General features: G+C 31.3%; 1 protein-coding gene across 1 annotated transcript in view; it reads right to left on the bottom strand.

The window, feature by feature from the left end:
- The window catches only part of Smp_128250 (hypothetical protein), a gene marked incomplete at both ends in the record, with an annotated part of 116177 nt that continues 100330 nt past the window's right edge, over positions 1-15847 (bottom strand). The window contains 4 exons of the mRNA XM_018796237.1: positions 1-93; positions 1780-2093; positions 3206-3500; positions 7600-7777. Coding sequence (XP_018650470.1) covers positions 1-93; positions 1780-2093; positions 3206-3500; positions 7600-7777 — 880 coding nt within the window. The remainder of the gene's footprint in view (positions 94-1779; positions 2094-3205; positions 3501-7599; positions 7778-15847) is intronic.

The raw sequence follows: 15847 nt of genomic DNA, 5'->3' as shown, positions 1-15847 counted from the left end.
TCATGAATGTTGACTGCTTGTCTGGTAGACAGTAGATGAACAAGATGGGTTGTGGATAGATGTAGACGGAGGGTAGACGGTGGTGTAATAAACCTGAATAAAAGGATGAAACAATGTCTGATAATTAAAAGTAAAGAGATAAAAACATTTTGTTTTTTAATTAGTGTAAATTAAATAGAGGTAAATTAAGTGATACGACTATAACTATACGACTATACCGCTGAATAGACTATAATCAGTTTGAAGAAACTACTTGAGTTTCTTACTCGACAGAGTCTTAGCGAATAATTTGTGTTTCAGACTGATAATTTCCGGAGAATCATTAAATGCGATGGAGTATTTGGAGCTTCTTCTTCTCACTTTGAAAGTCCAAAGCAATAGCTACGTATTTACGGATCATATACAAAATCATACTGCAAGTTTTCAGAGCACTGGGTTAAAATCTAATAATCAGCACTTCCTAATTCAGTTAATTTTAAGCACAATGAGACAATTATCCAATGTCTCAAGAAGATAAATGTAACAATCTGGTATTCAATATCGTTCTGTGATGAATATTCTCATGCAAAAACCATATATGTAATAACGTTTGCCTTATTGGAATTTCTACTTCCATCTACCTTTGTTATCTGGAGTATAGTTTCGTTTCTGTTCTACCGTGTTCTGATTTGGGAACATGTCGAGTGAATTGATGTCCATGAATAGTAATCACTAGGAGTAGCTTGGTCGTAGTAAGAAAAATTATAACAACACAATTAATGTTTCCTGGAAGGCTATTGATTTTTTAATCCCAAACAGATTATGTTGATAACAACAATAAAATTGCCAAAAACTCATAGTTATTAGCTTATACATTCGCTTATATTTGATGTGTAAACGATGTGCAGTATAGCTGCCTTCTACAGCCTTTATATTTGAAGTGCTAGCCATTTCATTTAGCGGTTAGTTGTTTTATTATGGTGTTGTCATAAGAAAATTAAATAAAAACTTGTGCACAAATGACATGTGATTCACCTACATACCTTCTAAAATATTTCGAACGTCTTCACTGGTAGAAAGCAACTATACAGTATATTTAAACTCCTTAGGTAAACAGCAGTTTGTTAGTACCATATATGAGACATAATAATAATAATAATCTATAGGAAGTCTGAATTCAGTTTGATTGTAATCAGTGTACACTAAACACATGTTGATCAATATCTTGTTACTGGTTACAGATCTTCAAATGTAACAATTTTGTTTATCATACCGCTATTTAAATATAGTTACACTTCACCGAACATTAAAATGTTCACAGAGTGACAAGACCACATGCAACGTTTAAATATCGTTAGTAAGACAAATCGTATGTGAATTAAAACAGAATTTGTAATTCTCTCATAAGCAATTTCAAATCATTATAAACTACAAATTCACTTAGTATTACTTGTTTGACTCAGTAGCTGAGTGGATAACGTGATGGCGTTTGAAGTGAAAGGTACTGGGTTCGAGTCCCAAAGTGAACAACAATTCTGAGATACAGGTACATGCAGCTGATGAGCCCCAAATAAGACGAAACGCGCGTCATGGATTCCACTGCTAATAACTATACATCTTTGTTTAAAATCATTAAAAACTACCTTTCAATAAGACTCTCGTTTTTCAAATTAACTTTTAATATTCATTCCGAAAGAAAAATACTTATTTTGTGTCAAATTACAATAGAAAAAGAATCAATTCAAACTCAATAAAAAAGAATGTAAAACATAATTTTCCATTTTTGTTTTTTCATCTCACCTTACGTACTGGAATTCTTATTATTATACGTCCTAAAATTGAAATCATATGTAAACAGACTAATAATCCACCCATAGCCATCATTACTGTCAAACTAGTTAATAATAAACGATAAACAGCATTAATCAAAGTTGACAGACTTCCAATTGATGTAGTAAATTGTTCATAGTCGAAATCTAATTGATTTCCATCAAACTGAATGAATTCGGTTTGATTATTATTATTTGAGGTAATTTGTTCATTGGTTTTTTTATTATTCATTTGAAGTGGTTGTTCGTTTAAACCAGTCATTCTTAATAAACGTGATAGATGACCTTTAAAAAAAAGATGAAATTAAGAATTTCGGCTATTTAAATATAAGAATTGAATTCAAAGGATCAATCCCTTAGATTAGGTAAATAAAGCTGAACGCATATTAATAAAATAAGGTTTTCTGTTTTACTGCTGCAAATATAAGATAGAAAGTGAACTGTAAGGCTGTGTTATCTGAGAAAGTAGACGTAGATTTTGTTGTATGTGCGGACAGACCTATATCATGTTCTTTAACCTATATTTCTAACAGTCTTTCCTTAATACAAGTCACTTTTGTAGTAATCTTTACGTAATTTAAATCATGTCAGCTAGACTGTTATTGGAAACAAAGGATTACCTAATATCTGTTTCATCCTAGAACAGAACTCAGCAGTTCATATTCACGGTCTCACTACAGAAAATTGAGACCGTGACCATATATTTATCGTCTAATTTCAATCAATCCATGATATTAGGCAACATAATATTTCTAGTTGGATACAATAATAGATAAAACGTTCTTAGAGAATTTAAAAGGAAGATGTATATAGAGTTATGCACTGAACTTCAGATAATCCACATAGGTAACGCTTGTTCTGCTTTTTGATTCAAAACTGCTTCACGCTTTGATAAAGATGTTACTATTAATATGTTTAAGAAGAAACTGACTCTACCAGAAATGAGCAAAGTTCGCTAGTCCGTCAGTGATTTTCTGTGGTTCATCAGTTATATCAGAAAATTATGCTCTTGTATGTCTGCATCAAGTTAAGTTCTGATTCTGACTGAATATCTATCTCAATTTTTAACAGCTATTAACAGTCAAATGATTTAAATCTTTTTTACACTATTCAAAGGGTGTTAACGGATCAATTTTGATAAACATGAGCTAAGTGTACGTAATTCAGTGAAGGCCTTCTGAAATTACTTGAATAAAGAAGATTGCAAACGGAAATTTCATGTGTATAGGATTTAAGGGTTAATAATTAGCAAACGTTTCCTACTTTTTGATATTCATTAGTGATCTGATATCAGCTTATAATGTAAACTCTTAAAAAAGTTATTGGTTTTCGAAAATTAAGTAATCCTACATGACAGCTACTCGTGTATTCATGTACTGTCTAGCAATATTACTCACTTTCAGCATAAGTAGCAGGAACAACTGGGGAGAAATGACATACTGGAGTTTTTAATGTGTGTTTAATTTGTTTATTTGTTAGAGGATCTAACTTCCAATTGGACAAAATTAATAATGCTTGTTCAGTAAACTGAAAATTAGGACCAATTAGTTCACAAGCTGAAAATGTTGAATTAGTATCCGTTATCTCTGGTACATGGATTCTCACAGCATTTTGGTCTAAGACATAATAGTGATTTACTAATCCTTTTTGCAGTAAACATAATTCTGTGATAAACTGTAGTTGTATCTGAGTCTGAAATGAAATTGAAAACAGATTATACAAGCAATAATTAGCTGAAAAAACAAAACTAAATTGACAATTTTGTCATAGGTGACATGAAAATAGTTTACATCACGAATTTTTTTTAACTCGCGCGCAAACACTTAACGTCTAGACCACCGAGCCTGCATCCAAGGTCGTTAATGTCACACTTTAACCAATTCACGAAATCGAGCCACTGTCCGCCAGTGCTTTTTGGTTTCTATAGTGGTCTAACTTTAATCGACTCATGAATTCAACCATTAAATTACCATAATATCCATAATACCTCTTTCTGTTAACTTTCGATTTGTACTTTTTTATGGAAATCTCATGATTCTCTATGATTTAGTTTGTTTTCAGCTGTTATGGTTTTGCAAAATAAATTATTTCATATTTTTCTCGGAAGATTGCTATTCTTGTTATGTCGTTGTCAACCATTAGAAGTGAAAATAAGGTAATTTTTCATTTTTTATTCGTTTGTATTGTTTACTTGAACAAGCCAGTAAGTATCTGGACTCAGTAGACAAGTAGATAACGGATTGGCCTCTGTAGCTAACGGTACTGGGTTCGAGTCCCAGGGTTGACATCAACTCTGGGGTGCAGTTAAATCCATCTGATGTACTCCAAATAGAACGAACGTGTCATGGATTCCACTACTAACCACCATAAATCTATGTTTATAATTTTTATCCTTTGCTATATATTTTAAATGAAGCTAAATCATTGGAGGACATCAGTTAGCATGGTCATGGAATATCAACTCTCAGATCGATCACGTCAATATACATTAATGATCGTTTAGGGTAGATATTGTCTCTTGTCTGCGAATGCGTAAAGAACGTACGTTATTAGAAATCATCAGAACTTCTTGTTCATTATCTTAGATAAAGTCACCATTTTTGGTTAGAATAAGAAACTGAAAATTAATTATCTCTGCAAAGAAAATAATTCAATTGAACAGAAAAAAAAAGCAGGGACTTTTCTTGTAAATACTCTGATGGTCTGAATTTTTGAGGTAATGAGTATACTGGTCATTTGATTACGTTTAATTATAAATAAATAAAGGGATGTAAATTATAAATGAAGTTACTTGCAAACAATGTAAACCATTATATTTAGGGAAGGAAAGTATTTAGAAGTTAGTACCGTTCTACTGTTGTTTCTTTTAAAGAATCTGAAATATGATAGTTGAGAACCTACAAACTTTGATACCCTTCATTTTTTAGTACAAAAAAATAAATACTGGAGAACAGTACTTCTATACTTATGACTGAAAATATTCTTAAGACATCTTATTTAACTTGGATCATAGGCAGAGTTTAATACTTAGAAATATATTTCATGGCTTTTTCCCTTATTTTTAAGACACATATAGAATACAGTTTTCCAATCTCAAGCCATAATTCCTCATAATAGAAGATAGTAGATTCTTTATGGACGATGAAAAGTGTATATGATGTGTTGGCGAGACTATAATTTATGGACGACTTTTGAGCGAATCTTAAGTGACCTTGAGAAATGTTAGCCAATCAGTAAACAGTAAGGATAGAGTAAAAATATATTATACAAAACCAAATAACTGAGGTGGATACACTTCTTTCATATAGTCCAAAAACTTGTCAAGGTTGGAAAAAGGTTCAAAGGTTCAAAAATCGTTATGCATAACGTGGAGGAACTCATCCATATCGCTCCATAATAGTAGGTCTCTGGAGCCATGATAAGGTCATAAAAACCCTCCCAGCCTCGACCACATAGCTTCATTATTGCTTGTGTGTACTACGGTTGTGTAAGTTTATCATTTTTATTATGGATATGCCCCTACAATATTCATACCACTGAATAGCCGAAGCTTTAGTAACATCTGCGATTATTGCAGTCAATGCTACTGGTGCTTTTATTATACAGTTCGCGGCAATCATTATAATATGCCTTAGTCTCAATCTGGATCGAGCGAAATAGCTTCCTATTCTAGCAAACGTCTTCCTTCAACATATATTGCATCGAAGGACAACATCACGTTAGTCTTCAAACGGTCTACAAGTCATTTAATTACCGCAATTACAAATACAGGGACTTCTTAGTAGTCCCATTTTTTTAGCCGCTTAATTGTCACGTTTTGTCTGAAATCCTTTGTGAACCGATTGTACATTAGCATCAGGTACTGAAGTTGGCGCTGTGACCTTGAAATCCTCCGAACGCTTCTGATTGGCTCGTCCATAAATTATTGTCTGGCCGATTTGTTTTTTTATCTTTTCAAAAAGCGACTCCAGTTCAACCTAATTATCGTCTGAAAATATTTAACTTTTAGTTCATTATGTGGTTTGCGTCTACAGTTATTTTGTTGAGCTTCACGAATTCATATGGAAAATGGAAGCTAACTATCCAGCGTGGCAGTTTTATCAACATTAATTACGTCACCTAAGAAGATCATATGAATCAAATATTTAATTTATTATAGAGAATGAAATTCAGATTTTAGTCAGTAATGAAGTTTTACTATGGTTTCCAATGATCTTCGTGTTATCGGATTTTGTGAATGTAAACCCTAAATTCCAACAAGCAGAGTATTTCACTTTTTAGTATAGAAATATTGTCAGTAAAGAAACTAAAACAATATCTCATTTTAGTTTTATGGACCAATATTCAAAAATTAATGCGTTTGAATCCCGAAACTATAATACCGTACTTAGTTTACTATATAACGTCTTAGATTAGGTTTCTCATATACTAACGATATTTCATGAATTTACATTTAACTAATAAAGCAGTCCCCTTATATCTTGATTATGTTATTTAGTTCTACATGAATAATATTTAATAACTAAATTCTTTGATAAGTGAAAAAAGTAGTATCATTAAGTGCATAGAACTCAGTCTAATAATTGCTAATGGTTTATGAGTAAGAAAGTTAGCAAATAATAAGAAACTAATAATATGTTTAACTCCAAGTATACTTTGAGTTACGGAGGTTTAATAGCATCATAATGATATTATTCCATTTACATATCCATCTAAACATTTAATAAGTAGTGTAAGCAAAGATGGATAGTAACTAGCAGTGGAATTCAGGACGCGCGTATGATCCTATTTGGGACTCGTCAGATGGATGTACCTGCATCTCAAATGCAATGGCGTTTGAAGCGAACGGTACTTGGTTCGAGTCCCAAATTGGACATCAACACTAAGATGCAGGCACATCTAGCTGACGAGTCCCAATTATGACGAAAGGAGCGTCCTGGATTCCACTGCTAGTCACTATCCATCTTTGCTTACAATGATTGTGAATTAAGGCTATATTGAAGCAACACGCACGATATGCACATATGCCAATAAGTGACTGATCAATTACAGTCCAAAACATCAATGGGAAGATTCAAACAAACAATACCAAGTGAATTTATTCATTAAATAGGTTAGAAATGTTTACAATACCGATGAATCGTCACATTTCTAGACAAAAAACCTCATTAGCCGTTGAAATGGGTACACACGTTTTCAAAAAATATCTTACTCCGCTATTATCACAATATTTACATTGTCTGTAGAAAAATAATCCAAAAACATAAGCGTAATGACTTATTCGAACTCATATTTTACCCTTTATTGAACAATTTTAGGTATATTAAAAGGTTTCCGAGGAATCGCTAGAAAAAAGAATCAAAGTACATACCAATTGTACAAAAATTAGCATTTTTTGTCTTTGGAATTTTGTATTTTACGTTCTTATGACAATAATGGCCCTTAATTTTCATAGAACATTTGATTTCCACAATAAAGGGATAGAGACTTAACTGTTATTTCGGATATATTTTAATCAGCTACTAAAAGAACTTTCCTGCTAAAACACTTCACCATAGTGGGAAAAACACCAGTATTCTATCTTAAATTTCACAAAAAAGAATTTAATCGTCTGTACATTAGTCAACTTCGATCTTGATTCTGTGACCGTGCAGTTTACTTACATAATCTTTATAGATAGCGTCATCTATACATTCATTTAACTATCTCTTTTTATAACAATTTCTTCTTTCTACAAATTTTGAAAGTATAGTGAATAGATCTAATCTGCTTGAAAAATGAATTAACTTACTTGTACATGCTCCAGTCTATTGGTCAACTGATTAATCCAATAAGCTTCTTTAGCTGCATTAAATTTAGCGTATCTTATCAAATCCATATTTATATAATTTGGTTGAATAGTTTTCAGTATAGCATTTGTTCTTTGTCTACAGTCTTCAAGTGCACGAGATCGAGCAAATACACCGGTTCTATAAGATTGAATAAATATGTACTAAAATTACTACTGACCTGATAATACTTAAAAATAGATAAAAATGTCTTTTATTGAAAGAAATGTTGATGAGATTACAATTTATGGACGACATTTGAGCGACTCGAAAGTGACTTTGAGAGTTTCCACCTAATAACTAAATGAGGGTTATAAACCAGTGTGAAGAATTAGAATTGCGACATATGACTGATGGTTAGCGCTAGGAATTAGATTTAGGGTTTTCATCACGAACTGACATCAACTATCATACCAAAACGTTATTTAGCCAAATTTCGCACCAAAATCCAAAACTCACTATTTTACATCTGATTGATTCGTTCATAAATTTTAGTCCCGCCAAAATATTTTAAGTAATTTCACTTCTTTCTTATAATACAATAAAAATTTTGGAATTTCATTGAAATCATAAACTTGGAGTAAATTAACAAAATGTATAGGAATAAAAATACGTTTATTTGTTAGTGTTTAGTTCCACTAACATTAAAAACCAAGGTGTTATATTGATTGAGTGAGTACGTGCCCTGTTTAATGTATAACGATGTGATCCCCGCCAATTAGAGACCAATGAATTATTGATCAGAGCAATGATACACAAAAGTCGTATGAGCAGTCTTGAGTACTTATCACTCCTGCTTTTCGCCTAGCCCAGCCAGTTAAGTTCAGAACACCAATAACAGCCTCTGCAATATGAATCATTATTTTCAAACATATTGGGTTTATATGCCAAACAAACTGACCACATCGTACCATAAAATAGAAAATAATATTTATACAAGATTCAGCTAAATGTGGCTTTGAATAGGGGGGGACAGTAATGAATAGACTGGGTATAACTCCGGAATGATAAATCGTACAGTAAAAGTCTATAGGTCAAAATAAAGCTCATAACAAAAGGAACATGAGTATGAATAGTTAAGTTACTTAACAATTATACAATTGAAAATATGCGTATCATATTGGTCCATAAATAGTCCTCAAAAGTTACCAATCATAATTCTCCTCGGGATATATATAACACAAGGAATCAACAGCTCATATTCTTACTGAGTCTTAGTTTAATTTATCCATGTTACACCTTTATTACATTGATATCTAAGCTCAGTATAATTAGGTTTGTTAGTAAATAACTGATTTCTGGTTAGCGTTATTTTTAGCGATTTGGTTTTCTACGGGATGGGGTCGCTAACCTCATGCCCAACCCTCCTCCTTTACCCGGGCTTGGGACCGGCAGTAGCCCCCGGAGGAACTACAGGCGGAGTGGAGACAGACATGAGAAGAATGAACAAAAAACTGAATAGAACTAGAAAGAAAGGCCCAGGACAGAGTGGTTTGGAAAATGCTGGTCGGCGGCCTATGCTCCATTGGGAGTAACAGGCGTAAGTAAGTAAGTAAGTAAGTAAGTAAGTAGATAACTGATTAGTCAGTCATTTTACTGGTTTCATGATATTAGCTCTATTATGATTGATGAACATATTCATATATTTTATTGAGTTATCTGTCAATGTCAAGGAATAAATCTCTTCTTTGTATTATCAAAACATTCATCTAAGATAAAGGTACGTTTTGGGTTATTATAAATGATTATTATTTTCCTTACCCTCAGTTACTCTTTTTTGTTCAGCCTTAATTAGTAAGATATTTCTTGTTGTTTACCCTTTTCTTTTTCAAAAATATTCATTAAAACTCTTGGGAATAGTTTATTAGTTGAATCATTCTATATGCTCATTAACTACATCTGTTAGATGTAACATTTGTTTAAGAAAAAAAAAATCAGATTCTTGATTTCAGTTTATTAGTTTTAGCAGCTTTTGTAAGAAGCAGAAATTTTCATAGTTTACCGTTATACTAAGAAGAGGATGTTTCAAAACTATACTGATGAAAACGATGGAACATTGTGTTCATATATTTTATTTGTTGAATTTAATTAATACGAGTTCGCTAATAGATTTTTTGATATATTTCCTCTACATTGCTGATAGTTCGAACCCTAGTTTACATTTATTCAAGGATCTATAATTTGTGCATGAATGTTGAAACACTTAGCTACAACTTGTTTTACACAGCATTTGAAGGAAACGTTGAATAATTTGGGGTGAATCTTCAGAAAGAAAATGAATTCATTACTGGTTATTTAGATGTTCTTTGTTGATCAGCACTCTGTAGAAGTTGCCTCTAGTTACATATTCGATTTTCCAGAAAAAAACAGATTTTTTACATATTCACATAGTCACCGAACCAAGAATATATATATATATATATAAATAGGCTCTTATAATTGTAAACAATTCCAGAATACGTTATTAAGAATAACGATTATACCCTTCAGCTGTTCACACTCACCATAATATTCCACACTTTTGAATAGACAATTAGTCAATATTAATATTAAAAATAATAAACATATAATCGATTGACCACTGAGTAGTGACATATATCATATTTATCCACTTCTTTTAGTACTGCTTGATTTCCATCGATCGTATTGTAATATGACCACTAGCTTAAATGAATTGACATCACATATATTTCGTTGAAATGTTAGATGATTGAAGCTAATCTACAAAGAACCCTATTATCAACAAGTCGCACCAGTTGTCTTGAGAGTTTCTAGTCAATTACCTCCAAACACCTAAAATCTCAACAAAAAGTCTGTTTGAATCACTTTCTATTAGACAGCGTTTAGTTTAAAAATAATATCTAATGACAGCTCTAATATACGGTAAACATGATAAGTGTCTATCAATCGATCATAATGAAAGTTAACAGATTTGAAAGTTTTTACCACTTTTGTCTAAAGTAATCTGTTATGTGCTTTTCTTCTAAGTTAATTTTCACTCAGTCATCATGCATTCTATATTAGGTTTCTGATAGTATACTTAAATTTAGTAATTATTGCTTCATATAACATGATATATGACAAACACATTAATAACGTTAATTTGACTTGTAAAACACGACCATTGGTATACTGGAATTATTTGTAAGTCAACTTGAACTGGTTGCCTAGTATTCGTGACAAGGTGAAATTTCTCATCTCCTTTCTTCTAATTTTCAAAAAAAGTGAAAATCATCGCATTTAAGGATCAGATTTAAATTTCATTGATAAATACAGAACAAGATATTCTGCGATACAGTTATTTTCTCTATTCATGAATCAAAAGTAATCCATTCATCTGGCATTGACTTCAAACCTTTGAAAAGTAATACACTGATTCATATTCATAACTTCAGTCAATTTGTGACTTAGTATAGAAACTATCCTACATTATCAGCGAGTGAGTGCATCGTATTTGATTTGGCTGAGGTTAATCAATTACAACGTCTCATCAAAACTTAATATATTCGTCCGAGAACCAGTAAACAGTGAGCAAATTCAATAAGTCTCAATAAACCTATTTTCTTGATGAAAATATGATTATCTACAGGCAATTCTAAATAGGGGTGTCTCTTACATGAAACATGAATATCCGGTTATATGTTGAGTCGAATGTGCTTGTCTCTGAGAATACAGAAACTGAAAAATAGCAGTCTACTTCCCACCATATGATAGAATCTAGTTAAAACAATCCTCCTATTTTATTGTGAACTAGTACTTACTGTAAATTACGTAATTCTATAAGTGTTATCAATGGAGAGAAAAAAAGTATTCTTCATTTTTATCTTTTTTATCTTTTAGATAAACAAAGTATAAACAGCCACATGGAGTAGTTGATGAAAAACGTATACGTAAAACTTCCCTAAATTATAGTAACTGATTATTCTATTTAAAGTGCTAATATATATTTTGTCATAGCCAGTATCATTTAGTATAACATCAAATACTCATTAGGGATTGTGTATACTATTTCATTACTGTATATATTGTGTTTATATATATATAGAGAGAGAGAGAGAGAAAGGGAGGCAGGGAGTTAGGGAGAGAGGGGGAAGGGAGGGAGAGAGAGCGTGATTCAAATACCAGTTAATGTTATCGTTTATGTGTATGGATTCTGGTAGACATTATTTAGCATTCAGTGTATTATTTTATTTTTTGGTAACAGGAAGATACTTATCTCTAAGGTAATAAATTGTTTCACTTATTTAGATTATTATTTTTCTCAATACCTGATAAAAAGTTGCATTAAAAAAATTCAATGTTGTCTAATTTTATCTAAAATAAAATTATTCTTTTTCAATGATTTTGCAATTATAATTTATGGTCTATAGGTAATCTTATCTATTACCTTAGTTAACTTCCATTTGACATTACAAAATAATAAAATATAGACAAACGTTAATAGTCCATGATGAATATTCTTAATGGAATTAAAAAAAGAAGAGTAAATATGGTGTTTAGTAAAGTTGGTTAGTAACTCCGCCTGTAGCTCCTCTGAGGGTTACTGCCGGTCCCAAGCCCGGGTAAAGGAGGAGGGTTGGGCATGAGGTTAGCGACCCTATCCCGTAGAAAATCAACTCGCTAAAAAAACGCTAACCAGAAAAAAAACAGAAAAAAAGTTGGTTAGTGACTACTTATGGAATCCAAGATGAATGGTAAGTCTTGCCTGAAGCATCTGGAGCCTCATTTAGGTGTTTACTAGGATTCAGGTACATTCAGATGATGAATACTAAATGGTATAAAATGCACATCCTGGATTCTACTGCTAGCTACTATCCAACTTTACTAAAGCTCATTACTAGATAGGTGTAGTGAGACAAGTTCACCTATGCTAATAGAAGTAGTAGTCCCTAACATCAACAGCGAGAAGATATAAATCTTTAAAAATTAAACATGATTTTTGTTATTATTATAAATAGTTTTTTTTTATTTTCCACTGAGTGAAGGTAATATAATAACAAACAGCTTTGCTGCTTATATTTGAAACTGGACAGCAAAATGCAAAAATGCTCACTTCAAGTACACTGCATTTGAACCAATTAATCCCCTTGATAAATTTGAATAGTGTTATAAGAAGACGAAGATTATCAGGACTATTTATTTATCCATGCGATATGATTGCTTTTGACAAGTCTAGTGTTTCAGCATTCAAACGTATATTTAACAGCCACTTCTAAGCTCTTAGAAGTTCTCTGTTTAAGAAACTCGATCAGGGTTAGAAAACTTTATTTAGAAGGTTAGGACATAAAATAAAAATGAAGGTGCTTAAAAGACTACATTTGATTTTCATAACTATCAGGTAAATATGAAGAAGTGATAACCAAAAGTTTTTTGTAATTCTCTTGGAAGTTTCCAAAGAACACAGTCAAAGTATTTATAAACTGTCACTGAGTTCTTAACACTTTTTCAAACAGTTACTAAGGGGTATTACGTAGTTTACTGAAATTAAATCGTCAGAAAATATATTTTACTGACTAGTTGAAAGATAATCTGATTGTTATTTGATTTGTTTTGCTCTTGACTATGTTTCTAAAATCAATCATACCCACATATTATGAAATAAGGAGAAACTGTATTTGAAAGTTCATCAGTAGGCTTCATATGCTTTGACTCCAGGAAACTAGCAGATTGAATAATCAAATTTTTCACCTGTATTGATTAAGAAATATAATCTAACGACTTGTGCAGCATCAAGATATGCAAACTAGTTGAATACATGGTAGTAACCAAAGTCATGTTATCGAATGTTTAGTCTCTATTAAAATCTGTCTATATTTACATATTAAATGATGTGATATTGGGTAACACTTTGATTTTGATGCAAAGTAGAGAGCTACAATTAACACGAAACCCGAAACGTAGGTTTTAATAGTAGTTGGTGTTCTTCAACAAGATTTTTAAGAAACCTTGATGAAAATGATAATCCAAGATTCTGTCACACTAGCTAGAGTCAAAATCTTTAGTGTAGGATTAATTCTTAGGAGACCTTGATATTTACATTGATGGATTTATATTTACATCTGGTTTTCTTTATAGTTGTATACTGTAGATGGTTACCAATGTGTCTCTAAGAGGCTAGCTGAAGCTAGGACTTGCAAATAGGGAATAATAAATCAAGGCTAAGATCCATTAACTTTATATTTTAATAATATTGAATAGCGTGTATTAGTTCAATAAGTTCAGGATGAAAATCTTGGAGATGCTGAATTTCCAAATATAGAATACGAGAAAGAAAATCAACTTTGAAATTCTCATGTTGTTTTAATGTGGTTTTCGTCCAGTTTCTTTTCAATATATTTACGTTGTATTAATAAATGCAAATTTTGTTCATTGGTTTTCAGTAAAATTTCAATTCCATGTATTCATTCAATATAAAGTTAGATATTTCCCTTTCAATGCATTTTCATCGTATTGATTAATTTATTGTTAGTTTGGGGTCAGTGACCATTTCTCTGTTTCATTAACTTTGCTAATCAATAACCATCGAATCACTTGGTTTATAATGGAATGGATTTGAATATAATTCAATCCTTTTAAGAGTCGCTATCAACGAGACCTTCTGTACAAACATAAACTTTTCACTCTACGTAATGAACAGGTAATTCGGAGTTGAAAGTAGTTAGCTTAGTACACAAACATACTAAGAAAATATGTAACTATAAAATGACCTTTGATGAAAAACCGATAGCAATTACACCTGATTAGCTAACAATGTGTCATTCTACTGATTTCCATTTCATCTATGCGAATTCGCTATGAGTTATGCTGCTTTGATGAAAGACCAAGTGAACAGGATTCCACTATTTATGAGTTCCATTCGCTAAAGCAAGTACTTTATTTTTGTTAATCAATTGGTTAGTCTTAGTCAGTTCTGACAGATGAATTGACATAATACTGTAAGTCTTTTTACCTTCTATTGTAACCATACCGCGAATAAAAGAAATATAAACTGGTGTTTTTAGTCTTATTTAATGAATGGGAATTTTATTTTAATGACTAAATATTACTCCTACTGAAAACATGAAATGTTTATTCACTTGGACAAGTTTAAAACACGCTTTTTTTAAATCAACACTTGAAACGAAACTTATTCATGGTTTATTTGAGTGAGAAACGCGGTATTCCTATGAACAATATATGATAATACCCAACTTATTGGTGTGAAACATGTACATCTAACAAGGTGTGCAGTAAACATATACAACAGGAAATATTTATTAGATTAAGAACGCTCTTTTTTGACTATCTATGAATATAGATGTTTTTGTTTGATATCGGAAAGGTGTTCCATTCAGATCACCCAGTAAAAGCAGTTTAGTGATTGAGTCTCACGATTCAAGTGTATACAGAGAATCAATTCATATTAATAGAAATTTTATGAATATAACATAAAACAGTTTACCTCAGATTTACTTCAGCTTAGATTGCTCAAAGAGCATGTGTTTTACATAGTCTGACTTAAAAACTATTATATAGATTACCGGTTTGTATTTAATCTTACTGATTATTATATGAAACAATCATTTATCAAGCGATCAAGGTTCACTAACCTAACATTAATGAATATTTTATTTTAGAAAAAAAAAACAACTTTTCAACGAACAATTCAAACGAACTAGATAATAAAGCAGAACCATAACCTGCCGAACTTTTATTGAATTTATATTTTAACAATTATGGAGTATTAATTGTTAAACGATGTTATTCAATAATAATAACCTAACGTGAATTCCTACATGGTGGAACAACAAAGAGATATCGATTTCTGCAGTAAATCTCTTCAAATAACATTGAGAACAGAGTTTACATTTTATTTAGTAACGAGTATGTTAAATCTTTACTAATTACTGTTACGAAGTACCATCGTAAACAGTAAAAAACAATATAAGAATAAAAGAATAAATCATGAAAAAATTCCAATATACAAAATTTGATGTATACAGTTCAGTAAAGTATTTTGATTGTCATTGCACTTATACCTTCATTTTGATTGTATTTTACTTCTTTGACGTTGAAAATGTGGTGAACTATAAATTCTTTGTTAAAATAATAAGTAGTGAACGTGTATAGATGACAAAATTTTATAAATTATGAATACATATATGATTATCAGAAGGAGGCTTTGTGGAGATTTTAGTAATTTTATATAGTTGAAATCATGAGTCAATTGAA

The sequence above is a fragment of the Schistosoma mansoni genome, chromosome 2, assembly GCF_000237925.1.
Source record: "Schistosoma mansoni strain Puerto Rico chromosome 2, complete genome".
NCBI classification, from domain to species: domain Eukaryota; kingdom Metazoa; phylum Platyhelminthes; class Trematoda; order Strigeidida; family Schistosomatidae; genus Schistosoma; species Schistosoma mansoni.
This window is presented reverse-complemented; position numbering and strand designations above follow the sequence as displayed.